This window comes from Piliocolobus tephrosceles, chromosome 6 (genome assembly GCF_002776525.5).
Source record: "Piliocolobus tephrosceles isolate RC106 chromosome 6, ASM277652v3, whole genome shotgun sequence".
Taxonomy (NCBI): domain Eukaryota; kingdom Metazoa; phylum Chordata; class Mammalia; order Primates; family Cercopithecidae; genus Piliocolobus; species Piliocolobus tephrosceles.
The window spans coordinates 112,385,768-112,405,925 of record NC_045439.1 but is presented as its reverse complement, the minus strand read 5'-3'; the positions used below and the strand labels follow the sequence as shown (position 1 = coordinate 112,405,925).

At 43.0% G+C, this 20,158-nt stretch overlaps 1 protein-coding gene across 3 annotated transcripts in view; it reads right to left on the bottom strand.

The window, feature by feature from the left end:
• EGLN3 (egl-9 family hypoxia inducible factor 3) overlaps nt 1–17,798 on the bottom strand; it is a 321,937-nt gene extending 304,139 nt beyond the window's left edge. For 2 of the 3 annotated variants that reach the window (XR_002734753.2, XM_023227275.2), the window contains exon 1: nt 17,108–17,798. Coding sequence is in view for 2 of the 3 variants with exons in the window: in XM_023227275.2 (XP_023083043.1) it covers nt 17,108–17,464 (357 nt within the window). In the remaining variant the exon portion in view is untranslated. The remainder of the gene's footprint in view (nt 1–17,107) is intronic. The other variant, XM_023227276.3, reaches the window with a different exon arrangement.
• Between the last annotated feature and the right edge of the window lie 2,360 nt (nt 17,799–20,158).

The window sequence follows — 20,158 nt, the reverse complement described above, 5'->3', positions numbered from 1 at the left end:
AAAAGCAACATCGTTCTTCAGGTCATTAAGGAGTGTTTCTCTGCCTCAGAACTCAGCTCAGATTAAAATATTGAAAAAAAAAAAAAAAAAAAAAAGATGGATACAGACTCACAAAAGCACGCCCTCTACTAAATGCTGCATCTATAAAATACACAGAGACAAAGAGCCAATTCCAGAGGACTTAACTATTAGGACAAAACCCCTACATGTCAGCAAAGTATCTGTCTGCCTAAAGGGGAGGAACAGAGATAATTTTTCTGGCCAGAGTGAATATTCACCCTCTCTCCTGGTTCCAGAAACCACATGCATCAAGTTGGAAACAATGGAAGGAAATCATTTCAAGCATCAGTGGGCCAGTTGAGGCTACATTCGGCCAATTTTATCAGTGTGTTTTCTGGATGAGTGCCATAGGAGATGGGTCTTTGCTTGGGCACATTCCCAACTATTTGCTCGTCTTTGACAGGGTCTAAAACCATGAGGCTAAGGATGCACCGAGAAGCAAGCCTGACTTCAATAACTAGCCATTCACTTCTGTGCCAATTTGTGCACGGGGCAGTAACAAACTCCGGAAACAGATCCATCCAACTGAGTTGCTATCTAAACCTCATCAAGCTGGGGAAGGGATTTAGTGTTGAACAGAAGAGAAGCCTTCAATGCTGTATTGTTAAAAGAACGGGCCAGAGTAATTTAATGATCATATAACAAACATGCCAAGCAATAAACTGACACGTATCAAGAGGATGCCTACTTTAGTACACGCTTTTTTATTTTCTAAAACTTCCTGACTAGATTAATATTTGAAATTTACAGAAGTTTAACACTTTAGTGTCATCTCCAGCAGCAAATACAGTATAGTCCTATAATTCTATTCTTGGATATGCTGATAAATCCACGTGTCCCCCTACACATTTACCGTTCTGTCCACTGACATTATATAGTGTACCCAGCCCACCTCCCACCATCCCCATTCCCAGAGGCCTCTCCTTAGCTCTGTAGCAATAAGAAATGAGTGGAGAGGTGAATCAGGCAGGCCCAGACTGGCTCTAGACCAGAATATGTGCTCTAGACACGTATGCAGCCATGTCCAGACAAGAAATGTATATGTATTCTTTGAATATATATAGATATATAGAACCGTAACAGTCAAAACCCAGTATAAAAATGTGGTCCCCAAATGCCACAGGTGGAAAAGGAAACAGTGGTTCTGGTAAGAGTTACCAGTAAGCTGACTTCATTTAAAAAAAAAACAAAAAACAAAACAAAACAAAAAAACCACCTATCTCATCAAGTCCAAAGGTAAAGTTGAAAAATAAAAGTCCAGGATTTCCATTCCAATGCCTAAACAGAAGGCTCCTGAATGCCATCAACCGCAGCTTGATCGCATGTAAAAACCATTTCAAAAACTCAGCATCAATGACCTCCACCATCCACTCAGCCATGATGATCATTTTTTTCAGACCCACAGGTGAGAAGGGGGTACGCCCACCCTGCGGTTAGACTAACCACTTCTCTACTAACAGTTACAACATGTATTTTCATAGAAATGTCTTTTAAATTGCTCATGATGTGAGACAGATTCGCTAGTATGACTCAATCTTGAACAAGTTATAATAATGTGGCATTTTATACAAAATTTAACTCACCAAATTAAAGTATTAATTACATCTCATTTTATTTGCAAAATTTGCAATAAATGAAAATCCATTGTTTAAGATTTGTTGAGAATAGCATGATTTCAAAACTATGTGGTTAAAAAAAAAACAACAAAAAACGATGTGGTTGAAGGAGCTTTAAACTAGTATTCTGATTACCGACAAATGCTAGATCCCCTCTAGCTGCTAAGGAGAAATACCAGCCAACCTCTGTAAGGATTCATTTTGAAGTAAGCAGGGTCTCGAGCAAAGCGTACTTTTAAATAAAATGCAACCTAAGTACGGGATAATCTACATTTAACTTATTTACACCTTGGTTTGTTCATCTGTGAAATGGGTTTATGAAGACTCAAGGAGATAATCCACACAAAATGCTTAGCGCATGGCCTGGCACACACTAAGTGCTTAATAAATGTTAGCTGTTTTTAAAGATGATGTGTTATGTTTGTCTTCCTCTCAACTGAAGCTGTAGAATGTCTCTTCTTCAGAGATCCAGTTCTACTTAAGTGTTTTGTAGTTTTGAATCCAGGACTGGCAAACTAAAATAGCTTTCGATGTTTGCCAGTAACAAATGATTGAAGCCAATCAGGTCTACATGAGTCAGAACTCTGGAGTGTGTGTTATGCCCCCTACACTGAGGGGACTTGCTGTTATTTTCAATGAAAGCAAATCTTCCGATTTTATGAGAGTAGCAGACAATCAGATTTTTATGTAAACTCTCCTAAATATTGTTGATCCCAACTTTTTAATCAGGGCTATAAATACATATATATATAATATATACACATATACCTATACATATACATATATCAGGCTATATTTTGAGATCACTGTGTGAGGCCTTCCAAGAAGTGAAGCTACTTTGAGACAGCTGCTGAGTGGGCACCTTCCCCATCTGTCTCCACCAGACTCAAACACATCCTGTCCCAAGACAATGCCTCATCCTTAATGCCATCCACATTCCAATTGCATCCTCATACCTCGCTCCATCAAGTCCTTCCCCCATGTCCACCCAGTACAGAGCAACAGAGACCCAGGATCCTTCCCTTCTTCACCATAAGGTACGACGACACAGACAACTAGATGTGTAAAGAGTTGGGGGTTGGGCGCAGTAATCCCTGCACTTTGGGAGGCCAAGGTGTGTGGATCACAATGTCAGGAGTTCAAGACCAGCCTGACCAACATGGTGAAACCCTGTATCTACTAAAAATACAAAAATTAGCCGGGCATGGTGGCGCACACCTGTAATCCCAGCTACTCAGGAGGCTGAGGCAGGAGAATCACTTGAACCTGGGAGGCGGAGGTTGCAGTGAGCCGAGATCGCACCGCTGCACTCCTGCCTGGGTGACAGAGCGAGACTCTGTCTCAAAAAATATAAATAAGTAAATAAATAAATAAGAGTTGGGAAGAAATACATGAGACCATGCACCTTCTTTTGCTTGGTAAAACAGCCAAGCAACTCATCACAATGTAGAATGCGATAGCTGAGGTTTCTGGCCAGAAATGGGTCTCATTTATATTCGGGTGACAACAGCCTAGGTGACAAACTTGCCAATGTTTTTAGTCAGCTGTGGGTAGAGGAGCTAAAGGCTGCACTTCCAGGACTATTTTTCTGGGTAGTTTATGTTCAGCACATATTTTAACACACACCTTGACTGCAGCCAGTGTGCAGGGCATCCCCATGATCACATACTTTAGTACTTTAGGTCCTGCCTTCATCAAGGCACCCTGCTGAAGTAGGGGCCCCACTTGGTAATTCATCTGAGGGAGAAGAAAGGGGATTAGTAACTGGAACAAAGGCACTATATGTGCTAGTGGCAGCTCTAAAACAGAAATTCTCCTATTTAAAAAGAAAGAAAAACTGAAAAACCCTTTAGGTATTCAAACTGCTATATGCAGGCATACTGGAGGAAAAGCTGGAGTGAGAAAAAAAAAAACTGAAAGAGACATGCTCTTTACAAGTTTTATTAAAAAAAAAAAATCTAAAGACAAATTAAGCCAAAATGTCCAATTCCATTATTTTCCACTTGGCTCTGACAAGCAGTAAGAGAAAAGAACTCAAAAAATCATTTGCCACTTAATTCTGGAGGACATGAAGAGCAAACTGGAATTACCTACTACTTTAGCCTTCTATCATCTCCCTTGTCCAGGGATATGTGATCTTCAAGGACATTTTGTGGGATCTACTCTTGTCAAGTAAATTAAATTCCTACAGAACAATGTTCGCAGGGCCTCTTTACAAGACGATGGCAACTATGCAAAGCTTTCTCCAAGTTTTAAGAAAATGTCACTGACACAAAGTTCACATTTGCTGCCAGCTGGATTTATCCTTTATACAGAATTGCACAAAAAAGGTCTCAATGTGATGATGAAGCAGTGCTAACTAGTAAGTATTAAAAGTGCTTTAGAATTTTTATGCATTCAAACTTCACCTAGACAGGCATGAAGAAAATAGTTGTAGCTAACGTGAGCTCTTAGAAAGGTAGGAAATTTTGTGTCAACTGTCATCAGTTATCTTGGCATCTTGCTGGTTATCTTTGTTGTTGGTTAAGAGCAAGCCTAGCTATTCTATTTCCTGACTTCTAGTGCCTCTAGTTACAGACTGATTTAACGAAATGAGGGGGAAAGAGAAAATACACTTTTGGTGGGCCATAACACAAGCCATGTCCAGCCACCATGTTCACCTTCCCAAAGCTTCACCATCTCACCAGACCATTTGGAAGATTCAGAATACCAGACAAATCCCTGTCAGGTAGGTAATCCTTTCAATACACCCCAAATTATTCATGAAAATATTTTTTACTACTCTATTTCCATAATGCAGACTACTTCTGCCTTCCTCATTTGTCCTAAATCCACACTAAAAATAATTCCTCTCGCAGAACCTGCTTACCCAGAACACTACACATGACCTCCCTCCCAAGGTAGAACAACGGTCATCATACACCTACACCTGAATTTTCTAATACTGTAGAAACTTCAGAACTTCTGAAAATAAAAAATAAGAAGTAATAACCGACTCTTGGTTGCTTTAGTGAAGTGGGTCTGCCCACACCCTCCTGGTCAGACGAGAGCACCATGCCTGAATAGCGGACAATTTACCATCTTCACTTTAAAACCTGTCCTCAGATGAACTTGGTCCTAGCTTCAGGATCATTAACTACCCAGAGCCTGGAAGCATCCATCTAGTTCTCCTGGGTCAGTGATGATCGTTCTACCAGGCACAATAGCCCTTTGAGATTCTTACACTAAAAGGATGTAAGAAATATGCATGCACACATAGAAGTCTGCACAAAAGTCCAGGGGGTTCAAAGGCCTCTAAAGTTGAACTGCGCTGGATCAGGATTCTATTCCAGGAGATCCAGCACTTCATGCACGACCTTCTGAGTGAATCACCCTCCCCCAAGAAGCCACTGAAAGGCTCAGAGGCCAGGAATTTAAAAGACTATTGTCATTCCTTTCTGCATTGTGGTTAATTCTTCTCCTTGGAGGGGATTCAGCCAGAGCCCATGCAATTAGGCACAGTAAACAGGCCCGGCGACATCGCCATATTAATACAGGGTGTTTGGGTTTGGGCAGGCCGCCCTTCCCGTGGAGGACTGGCTCTAAGCCAGCAGGGTGATGGCTGAGTGACAGGGCTACGTGCGCTGCGTGAGGGTGGCAGCCAGCCCACACCCGAGCACACCGCCAGGCAGCCTAAGCTGGGAACGGACATTGGGAACCATCCCCCTCCCCCATCGCTACCCCAGTCACCAGAGAAATGTTTTCAACCCGGCTTCCTCACAATTATAAAATCAGCAAAGGTCAGTCCAGCCCAGGGATAAGGACATCGAGACGCATTTAACCATTTCCTTTCTGATGCCTTTCCCCAAATATTAACAGCTGCTGTTTCCTGAGAATTCATGTAGCCGGGTGGCATTTTGCACATACCTTGTTTAATTTCCTGGTTACTGGGAAGGTGAGCAGCAGTGTGTGCCCTGAGTCACACCGCTCACAAGTCCTTGGTAGAAGTCATTAACCCTAGAAGTTACCCTATGGACCTAGAAGTTATCACAGGTATTTCTTTAGAGAAACACAATATTCAACTTCCTTTGATATGAGAAAACAGCCTTATCAGAACAATAAAACATCACCTATGGCTCTCTAAAGGCTTTGAGCATAACAGAGACAAGGAATACTTGTGACTGCAGGCCCATTAGAGAAGGGAGTATTTGAAATTTTCATCTGAACTTAATCCTAAAATACTTAAAGAAGCCATAACTCAAAATAATTGGTAAGACAAGACTTTATTAATGGATAATGTACCAAAAAATGAAGTTTCCAATCAAAACATCATGAAAAATGCCTTGAAACAATCATCTTAAAACAAGAGAAACCTACATATGCATTTCAGCACTTGGAAAAACAGATCTGCTGAATGAAAGAAATGACACACAGCAAGTCAGCGTAGATTGGAACTCATGAAATTCAGTGGCCATATTTATTTACTAAACAAACATTTGTATAGAGTTTACTATGTGCCCGACACTGTTCTGTGTGCTTCACAAATCGGACCCTCCTTCACACTTCCTAACAACCGCATGAGGTAGGAACATTATCTCCATTTTACAGATGAGGAAATGGAGGCATAGAGCTTGGGTAAGTTGCCTTTTTGAACCCAGTCGGTCTGGCTGAAGAGTATGAGGTCTTAAGAAATGCTTTACCAACTCAGTTTATCTAATGTCTAACATTAGCAAATTCACCCCCACCTCATTTTTGAGGGAACTAAGATCTTTGGTTCTACTTGAAATACTTGACTCCATCTACCTCATCCTTGCCTATCACCCTTCCAGAGTGATAGAAAAATCACAAAATACAAAAAATTGCAAGAATATTTTTTAAAAGATTATCCTTGGTATTCAGTCTGTAAACTCAAAGGTCCAAAAAGGGGAATTTTAACAAAGGCAAGAGGCCAAGATAATTGACCCTACTTGTACAAGTTGTCTTGTCTTTGCTTTGGTTACTCTCAGTGCAGATCAACCTCAAGCCCACCAAAAACTCTCTGTAGCCCCTGCAGGGCCCACATGGGCCTCAAATGCAGTTGTCTTGCCAAAGGCCAGACATTCACCTCCATTCACCATAACAGGAGGGAATTGGTTCCAAAATTTGCTTCAATTCTAGCTCTGGAAAATTAAATATATTGGTACAAATAATAGGCTATAAATGTGTGTGTTTCAACATGTAGATTTTTCTCAAAGATTTCCCAAGTGAACTAAAAATCTGTTTTTTGTTTTTTTAGTTTTAGCAATAAATAATCTAAAGTCTGATCAACTGACGTCTGACTTTCTTGTTAACAAGGAAACTGTAGGAAGATACGTCACCATCCCTATCTAATCTCTTCTTAACGCATTAACTTTACTCAATGGTTCTCAAACTTTAGCATGTATGAATGAGATCAGCTGGAGAACGTGTGAATTTCTAACTCAGGAGGTTTGGGGAGAAGCTGAAGAATTTGATTTTGCTGCATGTTTCCAGATAATGGTGATGCTTCTTATCCAGGGACCACAGAGAACAACGACCCTATATGGCAAAGTCAAGAGTTTTTGTGCAGTGCCTCACCCTAAATGATAAAGGTAAAGAGGAATTAGTCAACTGCACTAATTAATTTGGGGAGCTGAAAGTGGGTAGGTAGAGCAGTAATGAGGAGAATTACTCTGGCAGTTTCTGGCACCAGCTTTGCAGTGTCATTCCTGAAGCTGGCAGGAAACTTTCCAATTGTAACTTTCTAGCATTGCTGTTTTGTGTGGGCCTCCGCCTCTGAGGATTACTGTCATATCAGCGCTGGGGTTGAATGTTGGTGCGAGTCTGCTCTCTCCAGGAATCAAGTAAGAGGCACTGAAAGCAACTATTTTCCTTCTCAAATGGAAATGTCATCTCAATTTTAATGCCTTATAATCCTAGAGGTAGGCATACAGTATTATTGTGCCTATGTCATAGATGATGAAAGTGGGCTCAGAGAACTGACTTGCCCAAGATCATAGGAAGATGAAATAAAATCTGCAGTGTCCATCCTAGTGTCAAGTGGTAGGTGCTGACCAAATTTAAGTTCAAAAATGAAAACAAGCATCTAACTCATCCATAAAGAAGTAGAAATGGAAGACCATGAAACTTGCCAGGGGCTGAGCTAGGACCAGAACCTGGGGCCTTAAGCCTCATGGCCCTGGCATCTCCGAGCCAGACCTGTAGGTATGAGCTGCCAGGATCCAGGTGTGACTCAGGTATTTCTAGGGTGAAGCCTAGGATTTCGAAACTGAGGAAAGAAAACTTAACAAAGGTAAGGTCCTCCTTTGAGATGGTCTCACATAACATGTCACTCTAATAAAATATTTAAATACTTAGGCATCAAACTAGAGACCGAGCTGCAGCCACCCATCTTCCCCCGTCATTCCCCTCCACCCCCCACAAAAAAATTCTAGCTTTTTTTTTAAACACTCAAATATCCATCAAAATCAAAGTTCCTTTTGAAGATGAAATGCAGCCAACAAGCTCCTATGAAGTATAAGGGACTGTTCTAGGCACTAAAAGTATATACAAAGCTTAACAGTCTCTGATTCAAGGAATTTCTGAGCACACGGTGGGCAGCATAAACAGCCCAACAAACCCAGGAACTGGGCAGCCTGGATTGAGCCACCAGAGTTCTGGGGAGCAGAAGGGAAGACTTCAGGGAACAGGTACTAGAAGGCAGTAGAGATGGATTTTTGATGAGTGGGAGACAATGGGGAAGCTCATTATGCCTGGCAAGTTAATTTCTGGCATTTCAGGGACTGGGAGGAAAGGAAGGCAGTGGTGGGAAAGTAAGTATAGAAAGGTCAGATGTGGTCAGATATAGAGGGCTGTCAATGCTGGCTAAGTTTACAGTCTTTACAGTGTTGTACAGTAGATAATGAAGAAAGAACATGATTGGATTTTTGGATTATTTTGTTTTAAGCACGGAGACTACATGCTTAGAATTGGGTTTGGGACTACTACACTCTAGCGAAAGTACATAAAATGGATTACAGGGAGAACAAGAACCAACGGCAAGTGATTTATGGTTACAGTAAGTTACTTAAAAAAACTTCCCCCCTCAAGGATTTTTCTACTAAGAAAGGGAAGAAAATTTAGTTTTAAAAAAAAAAAGACAACTTGAGGTTCTGTAGTGAACCTAAAAAGCAAAACTAAACAAAAAAAGCACAATAGGCCCTTCACTAGCAATACTGCATGTTCTTGCCTGAGTCTTCAAATATTTTGTGTTTAAAAGGGAAGTTTTGTTGGCCTGGCCTGGTGGCTCACACCTGTAGTTTCAGCACTTTAGGAGGCCTGGGCAACACGGCAAAACCCCATCTCTATAAAAATAAATAAAAGGGGTTTTATTTATTCCACTCCAGTCATTCAATTTAACCTGCAAAACAATGTGAACATTAAAGAAGTCATTTCCCTTCCCAAAAAAAGGACTCATCAGTCATGTGGGTGGCATTGAGATTTCTGAATGATGGTCCCTCAGGTATGACCAGATAGATGAGTAGAAATGAGAAGGAAGCTGGAGGGAGGGCATGGGCTGAATCTTTGTTCTCAGTGTCCGGAGAACACAGAGCAAGCTCCTTAAGATGTACAAACTGTCCCAAACAGTATATCCTTACAGCTTCCAAGCAATGCTCAAATGCAATTATCCTGACAACTTCAAAACAACTTCAGGTTCTCATATTAGAATAAAAAAGAGATGTTACTGACACCTGGAATTGAGTTTTTCATTTTGTCTTCTTCCCACCAACAAAGAATTGAGGTTACTATCATATTATTTGAGTCTTTGTATTCTGGAATTATTTTTGTATGGCAACAGTAAGTATTTTGGCCTCATTTTGGAAAGAAAAAATAATGTTTAATATGAGATAGGTACATGTACTCCAGAACTTGAGAATCATTGTACCTTCTAAAGAATCAAAAATTAGCTTGATCTAATAAGGCGGTATTGACACTGTACTGAACAGGGAGAACACTAAGTAACAAGGTACCAAATGAATCCAATACAAGATCTGAAAGCCTGCATTATACACCAGCAAACCCAGGGTCTGTAAGGCTGGGATTGTGTTGGGACCAGGGCAGGAAAACATGTAGTCACTACAGACTCACCAAAAACAGGGACAGAAACTCACTCACAAATCAATATCAAAACAAGATGCAAAATTAAAGTAAGTGTCATACTGGTTTAAGATGGAAATAATCGAGAGAAAGGGGGTACAAATTCTATGTATAATTAACCAAGACAACTAATCTTGCTTGGCAAACAGACACATAGCACTGAATCTGAGCCAAATCAACGGCTCCTGGCAATCTGCCAAAGCTGAACTCCTTAGTCTGGCATCATAAAATGATTTGTCTGTTGTATTTACAATTCCAGTGCCTCTGGATTCAGCTACCCGCTGGGCACCCCTGGCAGATGCCCAGCAAAATTCATCTGAACTATCATTACTGTCAGAACACGTGCATTTGACAAACACTAGAGAAAAGCGACACCCGTTTCTTAGAGCAATATTAGTTAACAGCTACAAAGTGCTGCTACCAAGGAATTGTCGAGTCTGTTGCCGTAATAATTAACAAAAAATTAATAACCTTCTCCATAATGTTAACCTGCAAGCTATTCCTTGGTCTTCAGTGGGCACAGATCAAAATATAATTTAATTTACCTACGGCTGCAAAGTTGGGTCAAAAGCAGAGGCCTTGCCAAACCAAACATGGCCCACAGGTGAGCAACCTTCCAAGCTTTATCCTGAAATGCACAAGATGCTGGGGGTGCTTAAACTCTGCTCATTAGAGGTTGAGTAGAACTGCACCCTGACCTTTAAGCTTCCTCAGATTAGTCTTTCACACACGGTGTGTTCTTGGGATAGGGTCATAAAATGGAGGGCTATTTGTTACTTATGAAGTTACAAGTTTTTCCAGCCAGATTCAGGAATCAGGAAAAATTTTACCAATTTTGCTTGAGCTGAAGCAGAAAGGTTAGAAAGGGAAATAATTCATGATACTCCAAAGCCTAATGCAGAGACAGGCTTGCATAAACCCCACCTAAGGGTGTTTATTGATTTGCAGTCAGAATTATATTTAAAATTCCCAAATAAAATGGTGATGCCACTGAATTAACCTACTGACCCTGGGCCCAGTCTATCTGACTCATGGACCAACCCCAGACAGTGTAGCCCCTTCTCTATTTTTTTAAAATTATTATTATTATTATTATTTTTTGAGACAGAGTCTTGCTCTGTCACAGAGGCTGGAGTGCAATGGTGCAATCTTGGCTCACTGCAAGCTCCACCTCCCGGGTTCAAGCACTTCTCCTGCCTCAGTCTCCTGAGTAGCTAAGATTACAGGCACAAACCACTATGCCTGGCTAGTTTTTGTATTTTTAGTAGAAATGGGGTTTCACCACGTTGGTCAGGCTGGTCTGGAACTCCTGACCTTGTGATCTGCCCGCCTTGACCTCCCAAAGTGCTGGGATTACAGGCATGAGCCACCGCACCCGGCCACCCCTTCTCTATTAAAGTACATTTTACCCATCCCTTCCCAAGGACCTGCTCAAGATATCATCTCTCCAAATATGAAAACAACTGCTGAATGACTGAGACATTGGATAGATGTGATTTCTAATATCTCTCTAGCCCTAAAAACCCATATTATTAACGTCCTGTATAGTTTTGATCACTTGTTCTGGTTGCTTCATTTTAAGTTAACAGAGAAATTGGAGAAAACCCAAAGAAAAACAATGACTAACGAGTGTAAACGTGCACTTTCTAACCAGAAAAAGAGAAAGAGTTGGTGACAACCACTGCACCCTACACTCAACTCTCAGCTTAGTTCTTCAGGTGGTTTTATAATCACTCGGCACCTCCCTTCCCCCATCCACGGACAGGTCTCCCGCAGTGCACGGCACTGAGTCATCTGGGAATGAATTAAATCGATATCCCTGATTATCCACTTCACTGAAGCAGATAAGGTTATAGTGAAGTGGCCAGTGGCCCAAAATTGAGCAAAAGAAATCACAAATTAAACACACACACCCTCCTGCCTTCTTTGTTTCCAATTGTCATTCACAAAGTAGACAAAAAACCCCATGAAAACTTGCCCATTGGAGAGACTTGTTTCACTGTCACTGGAGCTGTATTCTGTAAATTACTGTGGAGTAATTTCCTTCCTCCAGGAGCTAAGTTATTTTTCATACAAAAGCTTTTATAGAAATCCCTTACATCCTTACAGAAAAGATGATCCAGAGCTTCAAACTCAGCACTCCTTCTCCCCAAAATACCTTATTCACAGACAGATTTTTAAGATTCTAATTGCAGAGATACCATTTATGGTATCCAGCTCTCAAACTCTGTGCTCTAAAAACTATAACTCTCATGGGCCCTGGCAACCATCTTTGTGACACATGGTTTCCACATGCCTCCCACCGTGCCTGACTACAGCTGATAGGTCCCTTGAGCCAAGGTGAGACAATCCGACTTTCTCCCAGGCAATGAAAATAGGGATTCGGGAATGTTACTCAAGACTCTGCTCCTCTGGAACTAAAGGCTGAGGTGGCCATTGTGGGGCAGCCATCTTGAGCCCACATGCACGGGAGGGCAGCAAAAGCTGGATTGAAAAGAGGGGAAGAAATGAAGAGCAAAAGCAGGGAAGCAAAGATGGAGGTCCTGAGGCTCCTGAGAAAAGAACACACCAGCTGTCCTGGATGTTAAGGACTTTCTGGTTCCTAGTTCATACCTCTAAGCTTGTGAGAACCCTGGCTGCATTTCTTGCACTTGGGTCCTGAGAGATCACTTCATAGTACATTATCTCATTTTTCCCTTAAAGTAGCTTGCAACCATGATAAGCTCCATTAAATAATGTATATTCCTGACCTCACATGAGAAGGGTGGGCCAAAACTGTTATTGGTCAACAGCAAGGAATAAACATACCACCTTGCAAGACATCTTCTTTTATTCATAAATGTTTTGCTGTTTCATCATTCCTCTTTATTGTTGCCAGGGGAGGACCAATCTGTCTGTTCACAATGCAGTCCTTACAATGCCATCTTCCAGAGCTAGTCTGGTCAGGAATCCTACAAACAAACCCTATCAATAAATGTTTTCCTAAAAATAACAGTAGGGGCCGGGCGCGGTGGCTCCCACCTGTAATCCCAGCATGTTGGGAGGCACCAAGGCGGGCGGATCACCTGAGGTTGGGAGTTAGAGAACAGCCTGATCAACATGGTGAAACCCCATCTCTACTAAAAATACAAAATTAGCCAGGCGTGGTGGTACACGCCTGTAATCCCAGCTACTCAGGAGGCTGAGGCAGGAGAATCACTTGAACCTGGGAGGCGGAGGTTACGGTGGGCCAAGATTGCACCATTGGACTTCAGCATGTGCAAGAGGAGCAAAACTCTGTCTCAAAAAATAAATAAAAATAACAGTAGGAAAACATCAGCACAGTACTCCATTTTCTCTTCAGATGTACTCAACTGACCCACTTCAATGTTTGAGGGTTTTCTTAAGCCTGAGAATTAGTCAAGGGTGAATGAGACAATCCTACAATTCCAAGTATACAAAAGTATAAATTTGTTCATCATTGCACCACCACCTGCACAGTACCCCACACAGGGTGAACACTCCATAAACATTTGCTGAATAAATGAAAAGTCAGAAGTAGGAGAGAATAAAAGGAAAGAACACAGTCTCTGGAGTTAGACAAATCTAGGATCCCAAATTTCCCCTCTGGAGACTTAAAACACTGATGAAGGCTCAGAATGCTGCTAAAAACTTCATATACATCATCTTATTTAATGCTTCTTCCCCCAACAGCTTTAAGGCATTATTTCCCCTCATTTTACACCTGGTGTAAACCAAGCAACTTGCCTGAAGCCACAAGGTTAGTAACACTGAGCCTAAGCTGGTAGCCCCCACTTAAACTGTTTCTTACCACTGACTTTGAAACTTTGGGCAAAGTATTTAATCACTCAATGTGCTTAAGACTGTGTTTCTGAAGATTAAGCAAGATAACATCTGTAAAGTGCTCAGCACAGTGCCAGACAATACAAACTGCTCAATAAAAGGTAGTTCTTATTATTAGCGTCACTAACTAGTGAGTCTCCAGTGAACTGTTTGAAGCAGAGGGACTTTTGGTACTAAAAATTATACATTCTCTGGAAAACAGCCATTTTTCAAGATCTAGGTAGCCAAAGAAAAAGGAGCAAAATATGACCAATATTTATCTTGGACATGGTCTAAAATCTCCAAAACGGAGTAGCAGATAATCCATTGCTAGCCTGAAAGCAATGATCATGCGTGAAGTTAGGGGGCGCCATAGTGCTGTACATTACAGCAACCACTTCCCAAGGGGTCTTCAACACCCTTGGAATTTTCTCCAGCAAAGACGAGGTACATAAATTCTGACCATTAACCACTTTCTTGGCAGGAAGCGAAACCATCTAATATTTCTTTCTATATTCTTCCACAATTTCAATTTTAGGTCCAGTGTGTCTTTCTGTTTTACTCCCAATGCCTTTGCTATTGCTTCATTGAGATAAAGGACAACATTACATTATTCAATGACCTTTCGAAATCCAGCAAAGAACCAAAAAAAAAAACCAAATTTAGGTAAGTGCATGAATAAGCAAAAACCTCAAGAAATTTAAAGTAGCTAAAAAACAATTGGTCTAAAATAAATGTACATATTGGCAATTGTTGAAATTGGATGATGGGAGCTTATTAGCCTCTTATATTTATGTGTGTTTGAAAATATCCTTAATTAAAACTTAAAAATAAAGTTAAGGACCAGGCACAGTGGCTCACACCTGTAATCCCAGAACTTTGGGAGGCCGAGGTGGGCAGATCATGAGGTCAAGAGATGGCGACCAGCCTGACCAACATGGTGAAACCCCATCTCTACTAAAAATACAAAAACTAGCTGGGTGTGGTGGCGTTCCTGTAGTCGCAGCTATGTGGGAGGCTGAGGCAGGAGAATCGCTTGAACCCAGGAGACGGAGGTTGCAGTGAGCCGAGATCACACCACTGCACAACATCCTTGGGACCGAGCAAGACTCTGTCTCAAAAAAATAATAATAAATAAATTTAAAACTTTAGTTTTTCTTGAAAACATGTGTGAAGGATGCACCAGTAAACTGAGTCTCTGTCAGTGCTCTGGAAAGCGGCACAAAATAAGGAGCTCAGTTGAGGGATAAAAAGTGGGTGAAGAAAAAGAAGGAATAAATTAAGGTGAAACCAATATAAATCATGTAGAAACGGAAAGTGTTTCTATGATGACTTTAATAATGAACTTCAAACAAGAAACCCAAGACCACAAGATATCACTAAGGAGACTTCTGTATACAAGCAAAGCACACTTAAAAAACATTTAGCTACACTAATTGTTTGCTCAAGCCTGGTTTGCATTTGGTTCTAATCGGCCAGGGAATATTCCAATCGAAAGGTGATTTATCTAAAGGGCAGGGAGCTTTGTGACAAACCAGCCAAAGTAAACCTGGAAATCTGGGGGTGGGACAGGATAAATTTTCTTTTCAACTCATGATCACCTTCTGACAGGGTCACCTGAAAAGTTTTTCATTCCACCCAAAAGATAATCTAAAATTGATGAATCATATCTACAAGATCTTTCTTTCCCTTCCCCTTACACAGTGTTTTTCATTCCACTTGAGTTAAATTCTAGTCTGAAATCCTATCCCTATCCATTAAGTCAAAGCTAAATAAAAATATTTAACTTTCAATGTCAGTGGCCTCTTTCTATACCAATTAATTCTGACGTCCCTCAGAGCAAATTTGCCTCCTAGAATGATGAAGAAAAATTCCTAACACCGAGTTTACAAGAGATATTCAAAAACCCGGTAAGTCGGTAAGTCGTCTGCTCTTCAGGTAAAACTACCAGCACCTCAGCAACACTGAGGCTGACCCTTCCCCTCCCCCACCCACCCCCACCACAGAAGACAGCAAGGTCATTTAATGCAAAAACCAAACTAGTCAAAGACACATGACTAGTCCACCACCAACACAATGGAAGAAGAGTGAAGAAACACTTTAACATCAATCTTCTACAGAGTTCAGCTAACAGGTAATTTTTTTCCCCAAAGTAAAATTTAGAAAGCAGTATCTTCTAAGATGTACTTTACTTGGGTGCATTAATAACGATGCTTTCAGATACTCTACTCATGGCCTCTTGGCTTGGAAGTTGTACAACAAACTATGACTCCCCACTGCACTCATCCATCTCCACGCCTTCACTCCCACACGTTTCCAATTCTCACCACTTAGCTTTTATTCAGAGTGTTCCTCTCCGTGTATTAGAGAAAGGAGAGAACAATGGTCTGTTTTGAGACAGGATCAGTCTTGAAACTGATTTGAGAAATACTATATTTATTGTCAAAGAGTGGTACATAGGTGTCAGAGAGTGGTACCTCTCATGCCATGGTATACTCTGCTTCGCTGTTTCAGTAAAAGTTTTCCATAGTTCTGAACGTCCCTTGACCACACCATAAGACAAGCGCAAGTCACTCAAAATTGCCACTGGAAAACTGGCTCAACTATCCTTTGAGGAAAGACTGAGAAAGCCTATCCCAAAGTAATGTACATGCACCAACGTCGCGGTACCTACATGTTCCCGTTTTTCTGCCAATCTACCTGTGTTTCCAAGATAAATTACCACCCAGGGAGTCACTTCCTGCTATGTGAACAAAAACACTGTTTCTTTCCGGAGGTGCTTGACTACTCTCTCCTGAGCACTTAACTGGTGGTTTTGAGCGGACTTTGCCGTCAATTGATAGTTAGGAAAAGGAAGGTGGTGGTGTAGGGCTCAGCACCAGGAGAGAATTTTCAGTCAAGAAGATGGTCTAACAATGTGCTGGGTCCCAGAGGGCAGAAGCAGCATTCAGAAGTAGAGTTTTACCCTTTCACACCTGCCCAACTCCACAAACCAACTGCCACATGGCAAAATCACAACTGCCTCCAGAATTCTGAGTGCTTTTGTAGAAATCTCTTCTGACCACAATGAAGGGCAGTATTAGGTGGCCTTAAAGTACGTATTTAAGATCATAAGGACTCTCAGATGATCCACAGTGTTTCTAATACCCTTTCCCTCCTTTGGATCTTTAAGAACCTCTTGTCTTAAAAGCGGACCAAAGCCACAGCTTGTCTGGCTTTTGTCACCCACAACAGCCAATACTTCAAAGTCAACAGAAGGTCATCATCATGATTCACCTGAGCCCCTTAACGTGGACTTTCGCTCAGAGGAGCTGGGGCGAGGGGTGGGGGTAAGCAGCAAGTAGAGACAAACCAGGCTGACTTCTTGGTTAAAAAACAAAGTTCGCTTGCAGCCCTGGGAAGGCGACACACAACGGACTCCGAGTGCCTCCCGTCCCCGCGGGGGCAGCTGCGGCAGGGCGCCGAGCGCGTCCTACCTTAGACCTCTCCTTGACGTAGTAGTTGCCCAGCCGGCTCCCGCAGTAGAGGACCAGCCTGTCGATGAGGGACAAGAGGAAGCTGATGGCCTCACAGCCCTCCTCGTTGCCCCCGATCCACGTGATCTGGTCGCCCCGCAGGTGTCGCTTGGAGACGCCGGCGCGCGGCCCAGCCAGCTGGCCGTCCCGCAGGGCGCCGGTGCAGTGCAGCTGCTTGACGCGCTCCAGGACGCAGTCGCCCACCACCTCGCCCAGGAAGTTGTCCAGGTAGCAGAAGCCCACCTCGTGCAGACAGGGCACGATGTACTCCAGGGCAATTTTCTCCAGGTCCAGCCTCATGATGTGTCCCAGGGGCATCTCGCCCGCAGAATCGAGGTCCGGGATCCCCAGCGTGCAACCAGACAGGGAACGATCTACACAAGCGCGAAGCCGAGGCACGGGGAGAGTGGCCCGGGGTTCAGAAACCTGCGGCTGCCACGGTCCCCGAGCCGCTGCAGCGCCAGGGACAAGGGAAAGTTGCTCGCAACTCTCAGAAGAAGGGATCCGCGTTCGGGAACCAGCGGGAGTGGTGCGGGGCTCCACGACCTGTTTCCGTACTGGCCCGGCGAGCAGCGCGGCACGAGGAGTCGGAGGGCTCCTTTTGGAGACGGGAAGCCACCACTGCCGCGACTGAGGCCAGACTCCGGGAGACGCTAAGGTCCGGCCCTTAAGCCGGCCGAGTCAGCGCGTCACGGGCCCCGCCCCGGGACCGCCTCCCAGACCGCCCTTTCCCCCGCCCCCCGGCCCGTCACCCCCGCCTGCTCTGCCCCTCCGCGAAGGATCCCAAAGAGACCGGCGCCAACCTTAGTTGTTTGTGACCAGGGGAGCGGCTGGAGAACAGACTGAATTTTTAGAATGCGCTGGATTTGCATATTGTTTTGCATAAAATCACATAACAAACTTGAAAACCTGGATCCCACACTGAAAATGTAAATGGAATTAACTGCCACATTCTGGGCTGGTCATCTCATAGACTTTTGAGCAAAATAATAACCCCCAAAACAAATATATTTATTAAGCAGTGGTCTTGTTCTACCTTTACCTGGTGTCTTTCCTTTTTTACCCCACTCCTCTGCTGTTTGACCCAGTTCAAGCCACTGAGAGATTAGGAGGTATCTAGTTTTAACTAAAATTAGTGCATTAACAAATATTTCCCTCAGCCCCTACTGTGTGCAAGGCACTATGTGCTTGAGGAGCTGGGGATGAGCACAATGAAGAAATGCTGAGTCATGTCTGATTGAACTCTGCAAATGGTGTATTTTGCTTTGCTTGATGTTTTCCTCTACTTATCTTTCAAGCTTCCTATTACAATATGATGTTCCGAAATTCTACCTTCAAAATTAATCACATGCTTCTGTAACAGAGGTATGTCCCCAAAAAGGTACACTGTATTCTAGGTCTCTTACTTTTCCCACAAGCAGCTGTACTTTCACAACAGGGACAGACACCACTGAAAAGACTTTAGTTATCTACAGATAAGTCAATTTGCTTTATGGAGTTTTGATTCCCTTTCCTACTGAACACCAGCGATCAGAATCAGGAAAAAAAAGAAAAGAAAAATTCATAAATTGCATGCAAAGCTATTTGCACCTTTAAAAAAAAAAAAAAAAGGACCTTTAATTAATTTATTGATTTATTCTGAGACGGAGTTTTGCTCTTGTTGCCCAGGCTGGAGTGCAGTGGTGTGATCTCTGCTCACCGCAACCTCCGCCTCCCAGGTTCAAGCGATTCTCCTGCCTCAGCCTCCCAAGTAGCTGGGATTACAGGCATGCGCCACCATGCCCGGCTAATTTTGTATTTTTAGTAGAGATGAGGTTTCTCCATATTGGTCAGGCTGGTCTTGAACTCCTGACTTCAGGTGATCCGCCCACTTGGCCTCCCCAAGTGCTGGGATTATAGGCGTGAGCCACTGTGCCCGGCCTATTTGCACCTTTTTTACTTCATATTAGTGTACACTCGGGTTCTTCATTTAAGTTGAAGAAAAGGATGTACAGGTTTTTCGGGTATTGTTTATTGTGGACACAAATTTCTACAGCTTTTTCACTTTTCTTCTTCCTCCAGCAGCCCTCTCCTCTCTGCCTCTGAGGGGAGAAAGGGAATGATATCCAGGACAAGAACAAAGAGTAGAAGAGGAAAAGTACTGCTACAAGTTGGAAAGGAGACAGAGGCACATGGTTGAGTAAGAACCTGGGGGATGTTGAGGGGGAGCAGTCAATGGTGGAGTGCTTGAGAAACTTGATGAAACATCTAGTTATATTGAGAGAGGTTCTCTGCCAAGTCAGTGATTAGTTGGCACCTTTGGTATTACCTTTGAGCAGGAGGTACCCCTCCTTGGGGTAAAGGCTTGAATAGGCCATCGCTGCTCAAAGCGCTCTTGTCTAACTTCCCAAGGCAGCTCCATGATGAGAGGAGACCATCATCCTTGGAACCCCAGTGTTTAGCACATAGTAGATGGCTAATAAATAGTTACTGGGAACTCAATGTCTGACCCTGAGCCATAGCAGCCTCCACTTGGGATTCAGTATGTCTGGGCTTATCTGGAAGGATCTATTTGCAAAAGGGGCTGGGAGCCTCCCCAAAGAGAAGTCACTGGAAAAGAGTCAGGCAAATTAGCCTGACCCAGCACAAAACAGAGGCCAGTGGAGGGAGCAGTTAGGAGTTCTACAGGGCATTTGTCTCTCGGCTTTGTCTGTCTGAGCGGTGGACATTTGAGTGGTGGGAGCCAGAGAGGTAAAGTGAAAGCTGGAGGACTGTTAAATTGCAGCAAGAGGCCAGGCGCAGTGGCTCACGCCTGTAATCCCAGCACTTTGGGAGGCCGAGGCGGGCAGATCGCCTGAGGTCAGGAACTTGAGACTAGCCTAGCTAATGTGGTGAAACCCCGCCTCTACTAAAAATACAAAAATTAGCCACGCGTGGTGGCGGGCATCTGTAATCCCAGCTACTCAGGAGGCTGAGGCAGGAGAATCACTTGAACGTGGGAGATGGAGCTTGCAGTGAGCTGAGATTATGCCA